The sequence below is a fragment of the Pan troglodytes genome, chromosome 6, assembly GCF_028858775.2.
Source record: "Pan troglodytes isolate AG18354 chromosome 6, NHGRI_mPanTro3-v2.0_pri, whole genome shotgun sequence".
Classification (NCBI taxonomy): domain Eukaryota; kingdom Metazoa; phylum Chordata; class Mammalia; order Primates; family Hominidae; genus Pan; species Pan troglodytes.
Window position 1 is genome coordinate 13820307 of NC_072404.2, and position 22447 is coordinate 13842753.

The following is a 22447-nucleotide window of genomic DNA, read 5'->3' on the forward strand; positions in this document are numbered from 1 at the left end:
CTGAGTTAGATGCCAGACCTAAGTCACTATGGATGTCATTAAACTCACTGTCTTTACCCAAGAACTTCCTCCTGACAATGCTTTTCCTTTTTGCTCTCAAGACCAGATGTTCTAATGAATGTTTCTTTAGCATTTTCCAGTTTATCCTAAGATAATTCACAAATATTAAAACATCTATGATGTCCCTATTGAAGACAGTTCATCAAATACCTCATGATTTGATTAAATACTTCATCAAATCTAAGACACCATCATAAATTGTGCCATTATTTTAAGTGATGCCAAGAACAAAGATGCTGCCAATTAAACAACAACAAGCCATTCATTTAAAATTTTATCCACATTTCAGGGCCGGGCGCAATGGCTCACACTTGTAATTCCAGCACTTTGGGAGGCTGAGGCAGGTGGATCACCTGAGGTCAGGAGTTCGAGACCAGCCTGGCCAACATGGTAAAACCCCATCTCTACTAAAAGTACAAAAATTAGCCAGGCGTGGTGGCAGGGGCCTGTAATCCCAGCTACTGGAGAGGCTGAGGCAGGAGAATCGCTTGAATCAGGGAGGCAGAGGTTGCAGTGAGCCAAGATCTTGCCGTTGCACTCCAGCCTGGGCGACAAGAGCGAAACTCCATCTCGGAAATAAATAAAGTAAAATAAAATAAAGTTTTATCCACATTTCAGAGATGTTAAAATGTAAAAAAGTTTCTTATAATAAATAAACCGTGGCATTTATTTAACACCACATTTCATAGACAATATTCAGTCATATACCATGAACAGATTTTTAGCGCCCACTGCATAATAGGTTATGAACAGAGAAGTTCCAAATTAGAATGGATATCTTTGACATTTAATTCATTTATTTATTTTTGGATTGAAATAAGAACAAAAATGTTCATATTTTAACATGTATGTTTCTATAGAGAATATTCTGTTTCCATACCTTACATTGCAGTCTCTAAGTGGGAGCAGAAGCCTTCCTTGTGATCTTGAGTGTCTTTATCTCCTTGTAATTTGTCCTCAGAGATAACAAAATTCTCAGTTAGACTGCCCTTTTACCTTAAGAAGCATGACTGAGTTCTTTCCTTTCATCTTCAGGCTGCTAGTTAGTGACTTAATTCAGTTTTAATAAAGTCATCAGGCTTGGAAAATGCAGATTCATTCCAATTTATGTGTATTATATCTTTTGCCCATTATATCTTTTGCTGGACCAGTCTAATCACCAGATTTTACAGATGAAGAATGTGAAACTCAAGCCAGTTAACTGATTCATCCCTAATCATTCAGAAGGGGTTTTTCCCTGTCACAGACAGCCTGTCCAACACAAAGTCCAGTTCTCTTGAAGTCTCCTTTCATCTTAACAGATCCAAATATGTTCCTTCAGTTGCCTGAGAAATCCATTTTCTTCTAAATTTTCTGAAATCAAAATTCATCCTCTTTTTAACATTCTGCCCCGTATTAGCAGATCCTGTCTGGTTTACAAATTTAGAGTCATACATTTTTCCCTAGGGAAGAGAAAGAGCTATCCCCTATTTATCCACAGGAGTAATCTGCTACCTGGAATATATACATGGAACCACTACTTGGTCAAATATAAATTAGCTCTAAGTGGGAGAAGGTAAGGGAACAACTTTTCATAGACTCCCATCCTTTCCCCTTTGAATTTTTACCTTGAATTATCTTGTTTTCTCGCTTTAAAATGGATTATCTGTAAAGCATGTGATAGAAACAGAAAGAAACATAAAATAAATGTTTAAAATGTGAAATTTTGATTAAGTTAAAGAATCACACTGAGCTTATGCAAGAAAGTATGGGACCCTATCATCATTGGTGGAATCAGTTTACCCAGCTATGTACTAAATGATTATGGTTTATTGAGCCACCTCTGAGCTCCTCCCCCTCTTCCCCAGTGTCCTGCTTCCTTGGGCCAAAAATAAACCTGTTAGCTGGAAAACAAGCTAGATGAGTGTATTAGTCCATTCTTGCATTGCTGTAAAGAACTGAAGACCGGGTAATTTATAAAGAAAAGAGGTTTAATTGGCTCACAGTTTCACAGGCTGTACAGGAAGCATGATGCTGGCATCTGCTCAGCTTCTGGAGAGGCCTCAGGAAACTTACAATCATGGCAGAAAGCAAAGGGCAAGCAAGCACTTCACATGGCCAGAGCAGAAGGAAGAGAGAGATAGCGCGGAGGTGCCACACACTTTTTTTTTTTTTTTTGAGATGGAATTTTGCTCTTGTTGCCCAGGCTGGAGTGCAATGGTACGATCTTGGCTCACTGCAACCTCTGCCTCCCAGATTTAAGAGATTCTCCTGTCTCAGCCTTCCGAGTAGCTGGGATTACAGGCACTCGCCACTACGCCCAGCTAATTTTTAGTAGAGATGGGGTTTCACCGTGTTGGCCAGGCTGGTCTCGATTTCCTGACCTCAGGTGATCCGCCCACCTTGGTCTCCCAAAGTCCTGGGATTACAGGCGTGAGCCACTGTGCCCAGCTGCCACACCCTTCTAAACAACCAAATATTATGAGACTTCGCTATCACAATGACAGCACCAAGGGGAATGGTGTCAAACAATGAGAAATTGCCCCCTTATCCAATCACCTCCCACCAGGCCTCACCTCCGACATTTACAGTTTGACATGAGATTTGGTGGGGACACAGATCCAAACCATATCAATGAGGCTGGGCAAGGCTTGACATAACCCAGAACAAACATTTTCCTGAAAAAGCAGAAAAAGTTTGACTAGCCTTAAAGGAGGTGGAATACAGAAGGCATTAATTAGGAATGGTCCTAGAGGGAAACATACAAGGGCTTCTGAGAAGATGGTCTAAGAATGAGATAGAAAGGAGCAGAGCTGATATGTGAGGTATAGTCCCTAACGGCATTTCTGAAATGACTACTTTTGGCAGAAGACACCCTTATTCTGCAGTTTAGGAAAACATTTGCCATTAAGTCATCTGGGTTTTTTTGCTCCCCCCATAAAAATAGTTCTTTTCTTAGAGTGGGAGACAAGTCCAAGTTTAAATGTTTAAAATCCTACTCATATTTCTGAACCACTTTCTTATCAGTTATAATTGTAGATCTTTCACTTACTAGGTAACTGAGGTTTGTATTTTTGATCTTGAAATGTGATGCCAGACCCAAACCATATTCTTTGAAATCATCAGGTTAATGTGTCCTCAGCAAGAAATGTGACCCCCTACTAAGATGATTTCCCTTAAAAAACGTGGGACATTTAGCCATTCCAATTTCACCAAACGTAGATTTAGTATGTTGAGGTCAGGTGCTGTGGCTCATGCCTGTAATCCTAACACTTTGGAAGGCCAAGGCAGACAGATCACTTGAGCTGAGGAGTTTGAGATCAGCCTGGGCGACATAGTAAAACCCCATCTCTACCAAAAATACAAAAAATTAGCCAAGTATGGTGGTGTGCATCTGTGGTCCCAGCTACTAGGGAGGCTGAGATGGGAGGATCACCTGAGCCTGGGAGGCGGAAATGGCAATGAGCAAAGATCATGCCAACACATTTCAGCCTAGGTGACAGAGTGAGACTCTGTCTCAAAAAAATAGAAAATAAAATATATTGAGACAAGTCTGTGGGGCGTGTGTGTGTGTGTGCGCGCATGTCCAAATGGACAATGATATTTGCAAAGAACGTAGATGTGCTTTTTCTTTGCATTATAGTAAAGGACATAGCTAAATTCAAAGCTGCTTTTAATCACAAATAAAAATAAAAAATTATCTTCAGAGAGACAAATCCAATAAATAAATAATTACATAAAAATAAAAATTCAAATAACATTGTAATTACAAAGTTCTAACATTTTATTGATATTGCAAACATTTTTGATAATATAAACATAGGAAAAATGATTTTAAAAAATTGAATTATATTTTGGCTTCATTTGCTGTTTTCATTACTCATTAAAACCTTGAAAATAAATAAATAAATAAATAAAACCTTGATAAGTATGGAGAATGAAATGAGCTATATAATTACAATGTGTCAAAGATTCCTTTAGATGCCATCTACATTAACTACAAGACTATTTTAAAATGAAGTATGTGTGCCAGGTGGCTGATAGGAAATTCTTAGATCAACAACGATTTTTTTTGCAGAATTTTTCTGTTCTTTAGCTAACAGTAAGAACATAACTACCAAGATAACATTTATTGAGTGCTTACTATGTTCCAGGCACTGAGCTAGGCCTAGCTTTAAAAGTATTATTTTATTTACATCTTAAGATTTAAGAACCCCATGAGCCAGGTATGATTATTATCTTCATTTTATACATATAGTATCATGTGCTTACCTGTGTGTCTTCTGTGTGCCTTCTGAGTAGAGGGTTTTAGGCAAGGGCTAAAAGGATTCTGGTAGTTGTATATGATAGTTTAGCATAATAAGAAATTATGGCCAGATGTGGTGGCTCACACCTGTAATCCCAGCACTTTGGGAGGCTGAGGCGGGAGGATTGCTTGAGGTCGGGAGTTCAAGGCCAGCTTAGGCAACATGGCAAAATTCCATCTCTACAAAAAATACAAAAGTTAGCCAGGTGTGTGGTGGTGCATGCCTGTTGTCCCAGCTACTCAGGTGGCTGGGTGGGAGGGTCACCTGAGCCTGAGAGAGAGAGGTTGAAATGAGCCATGATTGTGACACTGCACTCCAGCCTGGGCAACAGAGTGAGACCCTATCTCAGAAAAAAGAAAGAAATTATAAGAAAAGCTAATTTTATTTCCAGTGTTGGACAGAGTGACAGTTTGCTGCTAACAATGGGCTCTATGCTATTTAATAAATTTTTCCTCACTCTATACAAAATTCCATTCCTAATACAATGTTATTCTATTCTAAATTTTAAAACCTTTGCAGAAAATTATTTTACATGTGTGGTATGTGCAAAGCATTCTTTCTAGTAATATATGTAGACATGTTCAGTTTAGAAAAATGTAAAGAAGCCCAGAGATGAAAATAAAAGTCACCCTTTATCCCAGTAACCACAGGGAACCACTATTAATGTTTTGGCATGTGTTCTCTCGGTTGTTTTTATATATGCATATGTAAATATATATTTATATTCAATTAGAAACATACTTTACAGTTGAGTTTGGTTTTTCTGGTTTTTCAAATTCACTTGATAATATATCATTGGCATTTTCTTATGTCATTAAAATTTCTTCCACATAATTTTAACAGTAACACAAAATTCCATTATATGGATATACTCTATTAGACTAATTTCTTAATGTTGGGTATTTAAGTAGGTGGAGGAAACTTGAAATATAAATAGCTAAAGTCTTACTCATGCTATAGGCCTCAGATCTTTAATGATTAAAAAAATGTGCCCAGTAAAAGCCTTGGACTAAAGCTCTATTGATCTCAATTTTAATCTAAAATTGCAGGGCTGAAGGTGGCCTCAGAGGAATATAGTCCATTTTTCTATTTTTCAGATAGGACTATATCACTATCCTAGATATATGTCTCTAGAAACTATTCTTGAATTTAATGAGAGCAGAAGATTTCATAACACTGCCCAATGTAGCATTACAGTGACTTGGTCCTGTCGCACAGACTCTGGAAGTAAACAGACCCTAAGACCAAATACCAGGTAAAGGACTTTGACCTTTGACTTTGACCTTGACTTTTCTACCTCCTCATTCTTGGTTTCTATCAGTCTTGCAGGGTATCTGTGAAGATTCCATGAGATAAAATACATAGAGTGCATAGCAGTGTGAATGCTGAACATATGCTTTTATTTACCCTGTTCCTCTTAAATCTTTAACTAATTTCCTTACATTCTTTCTATGACGAAAAATCCCCAAACACCAATATCTATGGCACTAAATATACCTGAAGGCCATGACTAACCCCTTCTTGAACTTCTTCTGCAAACTAAATAAAGCTAAATCATCTGACTTTTTCTAGCGTCTACATTCATAATTCTTTATTAAATGTAAGACCATCCTAAATTGTGGGACCCCAAATTAGGCAGGATTTATTATAATTGCTCTGGGTAGTGATAGAGATTGTGGTGTAAGTTGTAAGAGTACACCTTATTTATAGTTATGTTGATGCCACTATAGCAAGAACTTGCTGGATTCTTATTTTAATTTCTTTCTCTCTTTCTTAACTTCTCTTTTTCTTTCTTTCTTTTCTTTCTTTCTTTCTTTCTTTTCATTTTGTTTTTTTGCAGACATGGGATCTCACTCAGGCTGGAGTGCAGTGGCACTATCATAGCTCATTGCAGCCTCAAACTCCTGGACTCAAGTGATCATTCTGCCTCAGGCTCCCAAATAGCTGGGACTATAGCCATGCACCACCACGCTTGGCAAATTTTTAAATTATTTTTTTAGACACAGGATCTTAATATGTTGCCCAGGCTGGTCTCAAACTTCTTGTCTCAAGCGATCCCTCCTGCCTCAGCCTCCCAAGTTGTTGGGATTACAGGTGCGAGCCACAATGCTTGGCTTGAATTCTTAAAAAGAACTTATGATGTAAGGTCTATGATATAAGTAAATAACTCGGGTTGTACTTGTAGGCCATCATGACAAGGATGACTGCTTTTCTGTGCTGTACTTATTTCTTGGTTCTGATTCTTTATCTTACTTAGAAGCAGCTCCTTCATTGTTTCAAGTTGCTTTCATTAATTTGAGTCAGTTTTACTTCTATGGTGTTATCCATACACTCTTTCTTTTTTGTTACTTGTTTTGTTAATTTTGATTACATTTAGAGGCAAATGAATTTATGTGCACTTCCTTAGATCAAGGTGAAACCATGACACATCTATGTGGTAAAGTATAGCTATGACATAGAAATAAAGGGTACCTCTTTTTAAGCAGTTTTCTCTTAATGTAAGTCCAATAGTGCTGAAATTGTCTTCAGACTTACAAGTTTGAGTAGATTTTAGTATGTCATCTGTATGGATTATGAATTTGTAGGCTTTGAGTCTGAAAGCTGTAATTATCAATGTTTGAAAGACATCTGTGAAGGTGAGGATATGGAGACAATTAGCCAAAAGTTAGATATATAATTACCACACCCTGCCTTCCTATCAGGAACTCTGGATATTTAAAACAAATTAGGACCTTTAGACAGGCCCTTCTCTTATCAGGGTGCATCATCGGGTTGCCTTGAATGTAGGTAATCAATCTCTTAGCCAGTAAGTGTCCTCTCTTGCATATACTATTAGCTCACAGGTCTTTCAGAGACCAACGTGGAAAAGATCCATGCCTCTCAATTACATCCCTGGCTCTTGCTACAGAGGGAATTTTTATAGTGAAGAAAAAGCACTGGGGAAAAAAGTCACCCAATTTTTATAGTGAAGGAATCAGAAGACCTGGCTTCTACTTCTAGTCTCTCATGTGCTATCTGTGACCCCAGCCAAGGTTGTGGGCCTCCATTTCCCCATCTGTCAAATGGAGACAGCATACATGTTCTAACATCACAGAATTGTTGTGGTGATACAAAAAAGTCATAGATCTGAAAGCGCTTTTAAAAGTTCTGTGAAGTTTCTGTAAAACCCAGGATATTGGGAAAAAATCATGCAGAGTCACATCATTTCCTTGGAATTTGGAACATTTGTTTCTCTTCCCATCTGTGACTAAGTACTACACATATATGTTTTGATATTTATGAAACCATTGAGTACATAGTTACACTATGAGTAGTTACGACTGGAAGGTATTGAGAAAAATGACAAAATTCCTTGTTATTGATAATTAACAAAGGAACTAATCCTTTCAAGGGTAAAGCTACTTAGACCTGGCTCACAGCACTTATGCTCTAACTGATTTTCTTTAAAGAAAACTCCTGAAGAGTTTCCTAAGAACAAGTGAAGCAAGATTGGACCCTGAGTACGGAAAGTGGGCAGCTAAAGCTTCTTTCCTCAATAACAAGTTTAACTGCCTTATTTATTTTTGTATTATTAAGTGACACTTGTAAAAATACTTTGTTGAGTAATGATGCTGTGGCAAAACTAAAGTTTATTTAGGACACTGCTCCGCCCAAGGTGAGCAATTAAAGCAGGTATGTAAACCTGCTCCCCTGGGCTCCTCCACTCAACCACTTCAGTAAGTAGTGCTAGAAATGAAAAAGGGTGTGGGGCAAGATACATGGCATGGCTGGGGGTGAGAAGAAGTTGGAAGGGGAAGAGGAGGCCCCATGAAAGAATGAAAAAAAGTGTGAAGGTTGATAGGGAATCTATAACTAAAAATGGATTCTAACTGATGACTGATATCACTATATCAAGTTAATACAAATTGAGATGGCATAAGATTGAGTAAAAAACAAACAACAAAAAAATTCTTTTTCCCGCACGGTATAATAATAACCACCTTATTTTAAATGTAGCCAGGAAGGGTTGTGTTTGTTCATGTGATCAGGTTTCCTCACTTCCCACACCTGGGGAAGTATCGGCTAATATTGATTTAGCACTAATTTATACCTGATGGTCAGGATCAACTAGAATGGAGAAAAACTGGTACAAATTAGAGGGGCTTTGTGGTCCCAGAAAGCAGTTTGGGCTGCGACTATTGTGTATCAATACAAATCACTTTTTCTAGGAGGAAATGGAAATAAATTTTTCAAGGACCCATATCTATTCTCAGCTGCTGTACTGCTAGTGTGCTCAAGATTTTGTTTAAATATGTTAGGAATGGATAAGATCAAGTTGCATTCTTATATTTTACTATGTTAGTTTATTAATCTGGGAGCTAAGCAAACTAGAAGCAGAACAGGCTTTAAAATATCTGACTCATTATTATATTATAAATAATAACTGTTAGCTAGTCAGGTCCATTTCCCTTTTCCTCAATGAAATTTGCTACAATAAAAAAAATCTATAACCTAGTCTTATATTTTTAAACACCACTGTAGATTATTTGGAACCATAGAATTAGATACCAATCATGTAAAATGAGTAGACCTCTTAGATTTTTTTTAAAAAATTCTACAGGTAGAATTTTAAAAGCTGTTTTCTTTTGGTAATTTCCATGAATTGATGTCAGGTATCAATGTTTCTATGTATTTGGCTGAAAATGGAGATAATATTTTGGGCCTGAAATTATACTTGGTAAACTTTCATTTATTTCATATCTACTGTTGCGCAAATTTGCCTGATCATAAAGATCACCTGAGGAACTTGTTAAAAATTATACAATCCTAACCCTCCCACCAGCAGACCAGCTGAATTAGACTCTCCAGGAAAGGGGACTGAAATCTGTGTTTTTAGCAAGGGACCCAGATATGCCTGATGATCTGACACATTTGGAAAATACAGTTTTGTTTCCTTTTCATATTCCTCATGACGCCAGAGCTCTTCAACCCTATATTCACTTCTGACTATCTTACTCTCCACTGATTGCACTGTTTTCTACTCCACCCTACCTGTATTAATTTGTTTTGTGCTGCTGTAACAGAATACCATGGGCTGGGTAATTTATAATGATACCACAGACTGGGTAATTTATAATGAACAGAAACTTACTGGCTCACAATTCTGGAGGCTGTGAAGTCCAGTATCAAGGTGCCAGCAGTCGGTGAGATTCTTCTTGTAGCATCATCTCATGGCAGAAGGTGTCACATGCTGGAAGAGCAAAAAGAAAGAGAGAGAGAGAGAGAATGAATAAGGGGGGTGAACCCCCACCTGCAATAGTGAACCCACTCCCATGATAATGGCAATAATCCATTCATAAGGGCAGAGTCCTCATTACCTAATCACCACTTAAAGGTGCCACCTCTTAATACTATTACAATGACAATTAAATTTCAACATGAGGGGGTGGGGGCAGAAAGAAAGAAAAAAAAGTTCAACGTGAGTTTTGGAAAGGACAAACATTCAAACCATAGCGCCATCTGAGAAGTAAGGCACACTTCATCAGCCACTGTGGCCTTTTGTAGCAGTGAGTGTCTGCTATGGTGGTAGTGGAAAACAAGTCTTGGGCAGGGAGGTAAGGGATGGAATGAAGGGTTGGAAGTATGGTTCAGAAAAGTCTTTCAAGAGATTCTGATCTTCTCCTTGACAATTGGTTTGTAGATGACTTTGCTACCTTCTGAAGTGGCCACACTCAACCTCCCTTTGCTCAATCCAAAACTCTGTCTTACTTTTGACCTCTTATCCTCCTTCCTTCCTGTAGTAGAAGGGGAAACATTGTGCCTTTTTGTCAATGTTGTGCTCTTGATCAAATCCTTTAATGCTAATGGAAACTAAATCTATTAATCTTCCTCCCCATTCAAACGCTTCTTGATTTTTTTCTCCTTCGGCTTCTTTGGCTTATGGGTATATCAATAGGAATATTTTCTCTTTTCTTTTTTCTTTTTTTTTGAGACAGAGTGCAATGGTGTGATCTTGGCTAACCACAATCTCCGCCTCCCGGGTTCAAGTGATTCTCCTGACTCAGCCTCCCAAGTAGCTGGGATTACAGCATGGGCCACCACGCCCGGCTACTTTTGTATTTTTAGTAGAGATCAGGTTTCTCCATGTTGGTCAGGCTGGTCTCAAACTCCCGACCTCAGATGATCTGCCCGCCTTGCCCCCCCAAAGTGTTGGGATTACAGGCGTGAGCCACCGCACCTGGCCTGTCTTTTCTTTTAAACTAGACTAACACGTACTTTCTTTGGCTCTGCTCAACCCCAAGATCCCATTTTATATCATGCCTTATTTTAACTGTTACACTCTTAAAAGGAATATTCTGCATTGATGCATCTACCTTCGTACCCATCTTGTTAACTTAGTTGTAATCTGGCTTCGATTGGGCCATATTTTATGGACACTATTGGCTTGAAGATGATCAGTGATGAGATCCAGTGCTTTTTGCTTAGCTCTTAACCTGCTTTCCCATTCAGCAGCATGTGACATTGCTGATCACCTTGTCCTTTTAAAAGCTGCATCAATTAGTGGTCATTTGATATAACAGCAGAAACCTACTCAAATTATTGACATGACAAAAGGGATCTGAGTATAAGACTATAGGAAACTCTCCCACAGAAAGTATAGTAGGACTGTACAAGGACTGGAATAATGAACGATGAAGCCATCGGCAATAAGTAAAGTTATAACAAGTAATTATTGAACACGTGGTATATCCTAGGAACTACATAGGTGTTAAGTGATCAAGTAGTGAACAGAAGAGACAAACAAGGTCGCTGCCTCTAGAGACTTTACAATCTAGTAGGAAAGACTTGCCATTAGGAGGTAAACAAATGTGTATTGACAACATTTAATGAGCAAAATAGATGGAAAAAACTGAATGATAGATTATTATAGGTTATTAGTGATGGGTGAGGACTCAGGAAGGACATTCTAAGACATGGCATTTCAAGGGAATTGAGGAGCAGGGAGGTAGAAGTGATTTAGGCTGAGGATACACCTGTATGCAGGCCATACAGGAGTGTTTCAGGGGAAGTGAAAGGAGGCATTGTGGCTGGAACTGAAAAGGGGAGGAGAAGAGTAGAGCAAAAGTAGTCAGGCCAGGTCAGGCCTTTTAAGCTATTTTAAGGAATTTGGATTTCATTGCAAAGTTATTGGAAGACACCAAACCTTTTTTTTTTTTCTTTGAGATGAAGTCTCACTCTGTTGCCAGGCTGGAGGGCAGTGGCATGATCTTGGCTCACTGCAACCTCCACCTCCCTGGTTCAAGCGATTCTCCTGCCTCAGCCTCCCGAGTAGCTGGACTATAGGCACGTGCCACCATGCCCAGCTAATTTTTGTATTTTTAGTAGAGACGGGATTTCACCATGTTGGCCAGGATGGTCTCGATCTCTTGACCTCGTGATCCACCTGCCTTGGCCTCCCAAAATGCTGGGATTACAGGTGTGAGCCACTGCGCCCGCCCGACACTCAACATTTTTAAGCAGGAAATGTGGCTCAACATATTTCCAAGTTTACCCTGACTAATAAGTAGAAACTAAATTAAAGAAGGCAAGAGTAGAAGGTGGGAGACAAGTTGAGTAGCTGCAGCAATAGATTAGGTAAGAGATGACAGTAGTTTGACTTAATGTAATAGCAGAAGAGATAGAAGTGGATGGATTAGACATCCATTTATTAAGAACAAATGAGAGGACTAGCTGATGGGTTGGAGGGGGCGATGGTGGGGAGAAAAATGAGAAATCAAAAATATTGTCTAGGTTTATTGTTTGGAATAACTGGATAGATGGTGAAACCATTTGCTGAAATGGGGAAAAAATGGGGACAATTTTCTCAGAGGTTAAGAGAAAGCAGGAATATGGAAATTAAGATTTTAGGCCCATTTTAGACACATTCACTTCAAGTATTCATGGGGACTTGACGTATCAAGCAGGCAACTGGATATACAAATATGAATCTTGGAGGAAATGTCTGGGCTGGAGAGTTTCATTTAGGAGTTGCCAGCATTTTGCAGTATTTAAAGCCATAGGAATGTCTAAGATTACCAAGAAGGTGAGTTTATAGAGAAGCAAGCAGAGAATAGAGCCCAATTTTTAGAGGGAACTAGAGGAGGAAGAACCTGAAGAGCACTGAGCAGTAGTGGTTAGAGAAGTAGGAAACAGAACAGGTGAGTACAGTGTCCCGGACTCCTATAGAAGAGATTTTTTTAAAGAACTGAGCCTGACCAGCGATGTGGAAAACTGCTAAAAGCTGGAATAGGAAGAGGTCCCAGAAATATCCACTGGGTCTGGCAATATGGAGGCAGTTGATATTGATTAGCAGTTTTCAGTGGCATGAAGCCAGATTGGAATAGACTAAACAGGAAAATAGTAGATTAATAGGATTAAATAGGATATCAGAAGTAACATGTAGACATCTCTGTCAAGAACTGTTGCTGTGACAAGATCAAAGAATTTGGACCACAGATGGAAAGGGATGGCAGAAGAATCTTTGTTTTGCCTTTTAAAGTAAATGTTGGCATAACAGCATGTTCAAACATTACCGGGAAAAATCAATAATTTGATGATGAAGAAGATGGAGATAATAACTGCAGAAATGAAGTCCCTGAGAGACAAGAGGGTCAGAATTTAAATCAGAAGTGGAGGAGATGGCTTTCGATAGGAAAGGAGAACATGTATTACCTGTACAGAAAGGAAAAAGAAATTGATCCAAATGTTGAAAAAATCATAGATTTGATGGTGGGACTGTAGTGGAGATGCATCAGCAGGAATGGGTCTGGAGTTGGGGTGGTTTTGGAGGATTGAATAAAATGCATAAGAAACAAAATAATCATCACGGGAAAGTGAACTTCCTCTCAGACTCTCTCCCTCTTTCTGGTCACCTGGTGTGATTTCTCCTTCTTTCTGTAAGTCACTTCATTCTTTTCTCTCAGAAGGCAGGTTTCCTCTGCTTCTCTGTGCCCATGACAGAAAATGGCCACTCTATGCACAATTCTTTATAGAAAAATATTTTATTTCTTAATTTCAGATTCCCAAAGGAGAAAATTTAATTGGCCCAGCTTTAGTCAGTTGTTGAACTCGGGTGAAATCAACCATGGCCAGAGGGGCAAGGTTATTTGGTACGTACATAGCTGTCAGGCCCAAACCCTCTATGTGCTGGGGGAGGATTGGTTCTCAGAGAAGAGGGATATTAGTTTGTCAGATGACCCACGAAGCAGCTACCAAACTTATTTTCTGAGACCCTGAGCTCTACTTTAAGGAGTACTTCTGCCCTGCCTTCTTTTCTAGTATTGTTTTCTTTCATTTTGTTGTTGTTGTTGTTTTGTTTTGTTTTTTACTTATCCCTCCATGACTCATGTATAAATTTTCACAATTTTGTTTTTCACCTTTTCATTTCTATGCTTTTCTCCTTTGTGACCATGGCTTCAGCTACCATATGGACATGGATAGCCCCCAAATCTATATCTCTTGTCTTCTCAACTTCACTGTCGTTTAAAAGCTGTCTCTGTTTGGATATTCTCTGGTTATTTTATTTATAGCTGAACTCATTATCTTTTCACCAAACCTCCTCCTTCCCTTAGCTGCCTTGTTTGTGTTAAAGCCATGACTATCTTCTCAGGCATCCAAGCTTGAATCTTCAGAACTGTCTGGCGTTCTCTTTTCAAAGTCCACATGATCATCAGCTGAGAAGGAGCATGACTTTCACCTTATTTCACTCTCCATGTCCTTTGTCATTCCCCTGACTCATGCCACCTAAACTAATGTGGAGTATCCTGTAAACCTTCTACATCATCTTCCAACCATCAATTTCTAATTCATGCTTTAAGCTATTCTTGCATTAATCTTCATAAAGCACAGCTCCACTCACGTTCTCTCCACCCATTCAAGAATCTTCAACAGCTCCTCACTGCATATCCAATAAAGTGCAGACCTTACCTGGCAACCAAGGGCCTTCATGACCTGTCATCAACAGGCTAAGACTTATCTTCCATTAACCATCAGCCAAAGGCAAACTGTTCAATCATCTTCTGCCTGGTTTTGTGCATTCCTACCTATATGACTTCTTCATACTCTTCTTCCTGAAGCCTTTTCTCAAGTGAGCTTTCCTTTCCCTCACTTCAATAATACTCTATTTACATCCTTTTTATGTAAGGCAAATCTGTAGATATGGCTTTAGCTTTGTCGGCATATCTTTTTACTCCTATTTACCAAAGTGTGAGAACAGGTAAACCCCACTGAGTGTAAAACAGTGTCTGACACTTCAAAAACATTCAATAAGTAACCTGATAAGGAGTTGCTATGGCTTGATGCTAGTATTGTTGCTACTAAGCCCGCATTTAGCCTTATTAGGGGCATTAATATGGACCTTTTCAATAAGATGCTGAGTAGGGCACTCTGAAAATTGTGTTTCAAAAAGTTTAAAATAATAAAAAGAAACTTCTTTAGTCCAGCACTGCTGATGAATTGACGGCACCCTAACAACAGTCCCTCAACACACTTACTCATGTGGCAAAAAATAAGATTTGGCCACATAGTAAGAAACCTATGACATACTTTAATGACTTTAAACTCTCAATAAAAAAAATAACATTATGATAATCAAACATATTCCCTTCATAGGACTACTATTGCTTTCAGGTATTATGAACACTCTATTTGGGACTAAAACAAATAGAATGTCACAGCATGGAAAGAGAATATTTATAGTCCTTTGGCCCCCAAGTTTTACCTGTGAATGTGCTGACTTTATACAATATAGTCTTTTAGTTACATGGTGAGAGTATTATGCATCAGCTTAAGATGCATTGGAGGTGCCACTGGCATCATAGTTGGCAATTGGAGCTGCTATGGAGATGAAAATCTGAAAAACCAGTGGTTTTCATTACTGTTTTCTATTTTTGAGAAATAACTGTACACTTATTCTGGATGACCTTACCAGTTAAAAATAAAATATCTATTACTATTGCTTCTTCTGAACTTCTTTTAGAAACAAAGTTTTCATTATTTACATATAATAGTCTTGTCTACTTAATTATCATTTATTTTCAGTTCCTTTACACAGGCCTCTTGAGAACAGCTCTTCTTAATAGTGAGATAGAACTAAATACCAATCAGCAGATGTCACTCCTTAAGTGATCCTCTTCAGTTTTCTCTGTTTATTTCAGTTGTCCTTTTTTTTTCAATGCCTTTTCTCCATTGCCAATTCTATTTTCCTTCTTTTGGAGATAGGTTCCCACTCTGTCACCCAGGCTGTAGTGCAGTGGCACAATCATAGCTCACTGTAACCTCAAACTACTGGGCTCAAGCGGTCCTCTGCCTCAGCCTTGCCAGTAGTTGGGAATATGCCTGGCCCCCATTTTCCATTTTCGTCCTCTGATGAGCCTCCAGGAGCCAGTAGGTCTAACAACCATAATGCAAGGTATTCTATCTTTTTGAATGGCAGCTTCAATACAAATATCTGTGTGGTTTACAGTAGCCACATCAGATATTTTTCTACTCTGCGACTATGCTTTTATAGCAGAGATACACCGGTTAGATTTTTTTTCCTGAGGAAAAGCACTAGTTTTAGTTCATAAGATAAACACTGGCTAAAATTTGCCACTCTTAACAACATTAAACAAATATTTATTGATCATCTACCATATACTAAGCACTGTTGTAGAGATTCAGCAGTTATAAAACTGATAAAAAGTCTTCACTTCATGGCTGTTCTATTCTAGACAGACAAAACAAAAAATAATTATAATATATTATGGTTTGGATGCTGATAAGTACTCTGGAAAAAGAGTAGGATAAAGAGCAGGAAAAGCCGAGGGGTGCTTACAATTTTTAAAAAAGTGTTCAGGAAAGCTGTCATCATAAAGGTGGTGACATTTGAGTAAAGACCTGATGGAAATGAGTGAGCAAGCCATGTGGATATCTGGGCAAGAACCTTTCAGGCAGAGGGAACACCTAGTGCAAAGGTGCACGTAGGCTGTCACAAGCAGTAAGGAGTTTAATTTAAGCATCTGCCAGGGACAAAAATTCAGTCAAGGCTTTTTTGTTGTTGTTGCTATTAGGAATCAATCTACAAGAGAGTTTAATCAGCTTAAGATGAACATCAGTGCAGATCTGTTTAGTGTTCTCTCCCAGCCATGACCTCATTGCAAATACTGACAGCCTGGACTGCCTCTCAGATTTGGATGGGCCTTGGATGCTCAGCCAGGCAAACCCAGATGGAGCTAGAAGAGGAAGGTTTTGGTAGCTCTGTGGGCTCTGTGGCTTCTTCATCTTATGATCTCTCCACATGGGGCTGTGTATAAATCGCATGTAACCAATGATTCCAAGTTTTAATTTAACCTAAAATGTAGTCTATTACCATATTTGCACTAAGAAGTAAGTAGAACAGAATTCTACCTCAGATTAGCTAATGGCAGATCCTTGTCCCACAGATAGCCACGGCATGGGGCTACTGAAACAGAAGTATTTCTCATGCCACCAAATTGTGCCTTCAATTTTGTCTTCTTTACACAGGACAACATAGTAAGAGGTCAATGTTAACATTAAGTCTTATATAAGATTTTCAGAGATTGTTACACTTACATTCAACCAGTGTGGAAAATCGGCACTAGGCCTAACTACCCCATAGCTAGCATAGTAGCATAACAACGCTCTTCTAGCCTAGCAATCCACATCTCATTCTAGGGGGTTTCCAATTTACTCAGAACATTTTCTTAAAGCTTCTATATATCCTTGGAGCTTACTTTATCCTCAATAAGAATAAAATATTATCAAGAACTCAACAAATGGACATTTGAAAGCAGGCACTGAGTTTAATTTATTTTAGGCCACCTTTGATTTGTTTGAAGCCTGTATTCCTTAAATATGAAGATCAGTACTTACTTCGTGAGAATAAAGGTTTAAGAGACAACCAAGGTTTCTATAGCAAAGAGAAATGACTGAGCTTCTAGATTGGTCATAATGACTTACTAGTAACTGAAAATAGTATTTTAAGATCATACTAATTCTCTGTTTCTCTGTGTGAGTTATTTAGATTTGCTTTAGATGTCTAAGTCAGCTGTGGTAGATTTGAACAAACACAGAAAGTCCTTAAAATATGACTAGGTATGTTGTTTTAGATCCAAATTAGGTATTGATCATTGTGATTGTGACCTAGAATAAATTTAGAATTATTGTAACCTAATGTGTTGAAGTTGTTCCATAAATATATTTAGGAGTAGCTAGAGATGACATTTCTATAATGCAACTATGCTGTAATCAAAGCAACAACTCAGAAATTTACCAGCATGTAAAAGAAAAATCTTAACTTTTTTTCTTCTTCTTCTTCTTCTTTTTTTTTTTTTTTTTTTTGAGACAGGGTGTCATTCTGTCACCCAAGCTGGAGTGCAGTGGTGTGATCAAGGCTCACTGCAGCCTTGATCTCCCGGCCTTTTGGGCTCAGGTGATCCTCCCACCTCAGCCTCCCTAACCGCGTCCAGCTAGTATTTTTACATTTTTAGTAGAGATGGGGTTTTGCCATGTTGCCCAGACTGGTTTCAAAATCCTGAGCTCAAGTGATCCGTCTGCCTTGGCCTCCCAAGGAGCTGGGATTACAGGCGTGAGCCACCGCACCTAGCCAGCTTTACATATTTTTAATCTGTCAGATTTTTTGTTCTTGCTATTCTGAAAAAAGTCACTGAAAAGAAATCATTTATCATTCTTTTTACACACAAAATAATGCAGTTTTTAAATTAATGAGATAGGCCATTTATATAATATTTGAAAGAGTAAAGTTTTTATTCATAATTAAAATATATGTTAGTCTGGAAAACAAAAAAAAAGTAGTGGTCTGTCTTCATTTGTAAAATTTCCTTTGAACTGATGGGGACTTATCTCATAGATGAGATTTGTGGGCCATTGTAAATACTCTACAAATTATGTACCCCACAGCTTTGAGCTGCCAGTTACTATAGCAGAGGGCTTCCTCAGACTCTTGAGCCAGTCTGTCTGGGTGAAATTTTTAGCTCCCCATATACTAACTATGTGATCTCAGGCAAGACAGCTTATTTATGCCACAACTGAGACCACAGTAAGGATAACAATAGTATCTACCTTGTGGATTATATGAGGACTGAATGAATTAACACACATAATGTTCTTAGAATAGCGGCTGGCACATGGTGAATAAATGTTAGCTATTATTATAATATGTGGTAAACTGAGGAACTATCACTAGTTTTACTTGGATGAAGTACTGCATGAAATTTTTGTATTTTTATTGAGTTTCATCAATTTTTTTACTGAACCTAGTATGCTTTCTCGTCTGAACACACAAGGAAGAAAAGAAGGATGGCTCCTGTACGTGAAAGTGACCCCTGCATATAGTGCCTGAAATCAGAGGAAGCTTGTCAGTGTGGGCAGACACCACGAGCAGACCAATTTGACATTCTGCTTCTCTTTTAACCTCTTGAAAATTAATGAAAGTTATCCGATGAAGATCCTTACATTAATTGCTCCTGATTAAGGTTTAAAACCTTGGTTTACTGTGGGGTAAATTTATGTTTGTGATAGTCATCCAAAATCTTTGTACCCTTTCAGTTTCATTACAGAATAAAAAACAAATTTACCACAATGGATTATTACATTACATCTGGTATTTATTCCTCCCAAGAAGCTATCTGCTTCGGAAAAGGCAGGGGCGCCCTTCATTAATATATCTAACTGATGGTGTAATGACATAAAATTCCTTGTTGACCCCTGCTATTCAGTGTTATTGTCTTGGAACATAGAATTTGATAATCTCTTTTCACTGCATAACTACAAATGTTAGGCTGTAAAAGTATTTTACTTTGTTCAATCCAGGTTCCAGACATTTCTCCTGATCACCAGAAGTTCTTTTGATTAATAAGGCTACTGGTCACGAAAACTCAGCTTACTAAAATTAGAGGGGAAGAGATCCAGTCTTCTGGTTCTAACTAAAACATCCCACCGGATGCAGGTGTACTTGCAAATTAAATTTTGCCTCCTGTGTCCTCTGTCTCAAGTCATACAGACGGCCCAGGAGGGTGGAGCCCCTGCAACCTGCCTAGCGGGGCGTTTGCGTGTCTGGGGGTGTCGGGACACGCGCAGGACACACACAGTCCCACTTTCCTAGTCTCGCACTTACCTCAAGGCTGTCAACTTTTACGCTCCTCCCTGCGCGCACAGCCCCCACCCCACGCCGCCACCCCTCACGCCCCGCCTTCAAAGTAGGAGGCACCATTGTCATTGGACACTGCTTCGCTCACTCCTACTCCAGAACCAATCACTCGAGTTCTGGTGGGGAGCGCCTAAGCCAATGGAAATGCTCGCTGCGGCAGCTGCCGGGTCCTGGGCGCTGGGAGGCGGTGCCGGGGGCGGGGTGCGGCTGGGGCGAATTAGTTGCCATTCGGAGTGAGGAGTGGGTAGAAGCGGCGGCGGCGGCGTTTGCGGTGGCGCGGACTCCGAGGAGCGCCAGCACCTCGAGGCCCTTTCTCTTTACCCTGGTCCCCAGAAGCAGGGGTCCCGGCCCTCCTTGCAGCTGCCGGGTTCTCCCGTGCGTGCAGCCCCGCGAGGGCTGAGGAGAAGGCTGCGAGCGGCCCTCGGGGCTGCGTGATCCGGGCCGTTGCCCTGTCAGCGCGATGCCTGGAGCGGTGGCGGCGGCGGCTCCGGGCTCCTTGCGGCCCCGGCCGTGACCGCCACACCGAGCCCAGCCGGGCGGTTGCGGCCGTTGGACGTTTGTTTTCGCAGCCTTCCCCTCCCCCCCTCGCCGAGGCGGCGGGGGTGTGCGTTGGGGAGGGGGAGCCCCGAGACTCCTCCCCCACAGCGATACCCCCGCCCCTCCCCCTTACACACTCGCACGCACTATCGCGCCGGCTCCCACACGCTCGCGCGCCTCCCGCCCCGCGCCTCCGTGTCGGCCGGCGGCGTCCAGGGCCCGCAGAGCCACCATGTCCACTGCCTCCTCCTCCTCCTCCTCCAGTTCCTCTCAGACCCCTCATCCCCCGTCGCAGAGGATGAGGCGCAGCGCCGCGGGGTCCCCGCCAGCCGTCGCCGCCGCCGGGAGCGGGAACGGTGCGGGCGGCGGCGGCGTGGGCTGCGCCCCGGCTGCGGGAGCCGGCCGGCTGCTGCAGCCCATCCGCGCCACGGTGCCCTACCAGCTCTTGCGGGGCAGCCAGCACAGTCCCACGCGCCCGCCCGTCGCCGCTGCCGCCGCCTCGCTGGGCAGCCTCCCGGGGCCCGGCGCGGCCCGCGGCCCCAGCCCGTCCAGCCCGACGCCGCCGGCGGCTGCAGCCCCGGCCGACCAGGCGCCGCGGGCCAAGGGCCGCCCGAGACGGTCCCCAGAGAGCCACCGGAGGAGCAGCTCACCTGAGAGACGGAGCCCCGGCTCGCCCGTGTGCAGAGGTAGCGAGCCCAACCCTCCCGTCCTCCCGGGCTGCGTCTCCCCGACGGTGCCCTCCGTGGAAACTTCAGCCTCTTCGGGCTTCTCTTTGCTAGTGCATTATCGAAGGTGTGAAAGTGGCTTTGGGAATCTCACCCCCCTGCGGTCGCTGTGGGGCTTGGAGGAGCGAACTGAAAAGCAACTTTTATTTGACCCTCATGCCGCCCCTCAGATTCTCTCTTCCATCACTCGCCTGCTTCGAGAGGTTTTTCAGTTTAAGAGCTGGCTAGCTCATTCGTGTGTTTGCTGTTTGTAGCCGGGGAAGGAGAAGCTGGGCGAAACACTTAACACGCACACAAACTCTTCAGCAGCGGATAAGGTGGTGGTTGTAATCTCTACAGTCTCTTTGTGCTTTTCTGCAAAGTTCCTAACGTGCCTGTAACTACCGGGATAATTTTTTATTTTTTAGAGGGTTGGTGGCATTAGTTTCGATGTAAGGATATCGGCTGGATGTAATGAGATCTGCGAGAGGGGACAGTTTTGAATGTACAATTGAAGTGTATACGGTTTTTTCCCTCAGTCCTCCCTCTCTCCCTCTCCCCCACCCCCCCGCCACCCCGCCTCTCTCTCTCCCTCTCTTTCTCCCCCTCCCCTTTATATATTCATGCATCAGAGCACTCCTGCACTGTTTGTGCTCTACCGGAGATTTTCATGGTAAATTTCTGAAAACTTATTTGTGGAACGTGTTCGTTTTTTTCCTTCCATTTTTAAGTACACTTAACAGTTCAGTTGAGCTGTTCGAGGATCTCAAGTTTCTTTTTTTGTTAGGTGTCAAAGGTAATGGTGAGCTGGTGGATGCTGTGGGTTTCCCTTAGTGTTTTCTGTTTTGCTTTGGTTTTGTTTATGTCTAGGGACACAGTGCATGATTTAGTTGAGCCCTGGGGGAGAAAAGGAAGATTAGCCAAAACAGGGACTTAAAGCTCATAAGGGAGAGTGGAATAGCTAATATTGTTAGATACCAAACTAGAGCTACAGATGCTGCTGCTGCATTGTGGAGGGAACAGATCATACTGGGTGGAAAAATCTCTGCTTGGAAGGGAAACACTGTCAAAGTCTGTACATTGTTTATGTGGTATGTGGATTTTTTTTTTAGTGGAGTTTTCTTGATGAAGGTGTTAGAGTTGGAGAAAGTGGCTGTCTGCATTATGATACATTGCAGTCTTGGTGTTTTTGTTTTAATATTTCAGACCCGTAATTAGCATGTTGCTAACGCACTTGTTTTCTGACCACTTGATGGTGAACCAGTGTAGGATGTAGTGCAGTGGGATGAGTACATGAGCACCAAGAAATACATCCTGTAATCTGTATGCATTGGGAGGAATATGCTCCTCCACTCCTCCCCCAGGTCAAGCCAGCTGCTGCAGAAACTGACATCCTCCAGCAAATCCTGAATGAATGAATGAAAACAACGTGATCGCCCTAATAATGACCACAACTGAACACACATCTTTGGCTGTATTTTATAGAAAAGGCCACCATTTTCTAACAGATTAATGCCATATGCAACTCCTTTGCACATTTTCTAGAACTGTATGAAATGAGAAGTAACAGAACGAACAGAAAACAGTTACATAAATTTTTTAGTGATTTCGCTTCAACAGTGCACAAATTGAGTTTTGGGATTTTCTTGTAGGGACTAAGAGGCATAAAATAA

General features: G+C 40.9%; 1 protein-coding gene and 1 long non-coding RNA gene across 7 annotated transcripts in view; one reads left to right on the plus strand and one right to left on the minus strand.

Moving 5' to 3' along the window:
* Window positions 1-835: 835 nt before the first annotated feature.
* On the minus strand, window positions 836-20864 carry LOC104007108 (uncharacterized). The gene is made up of 5 exons (XR_010158336.1): window positions 20721-20864; window positions 9478-9576; window positions 4312-4525; window positions 1668-1705; window positions 836-1413 (listed from the first exon to the last, which is right to left on the minus strand). It is a non-coding gene; the product is annotated as an uncharacterized LOC104007108 (long non-coding RNA).
* GLCCI1 (glucocorticoid induced 1) overlaps window positions 19753-22447 on the plus strand; it is a 120450-nt gene continuing 117755 nt past the window's right edge. For 5 of the 6 annotated variants that reach the window (XM_009452644.5, XM_009452643.5, XM_009452645.5 and 2 more), the window contains exon 1: window positions 20170-20756. In XM_009452644.5, the coding sequence (XP_009450919.3) occupies window positions 20303-20756 (454 nt within the window). In that variant the 5' untranslated portion in view covers window positions 20170-20302. Of the gene's footprint in view, window positions 20757-22447 lie in introns of all 6 variants that reach the window. The other variant, XM_518970.9, reaches the window with a different exon arrangement.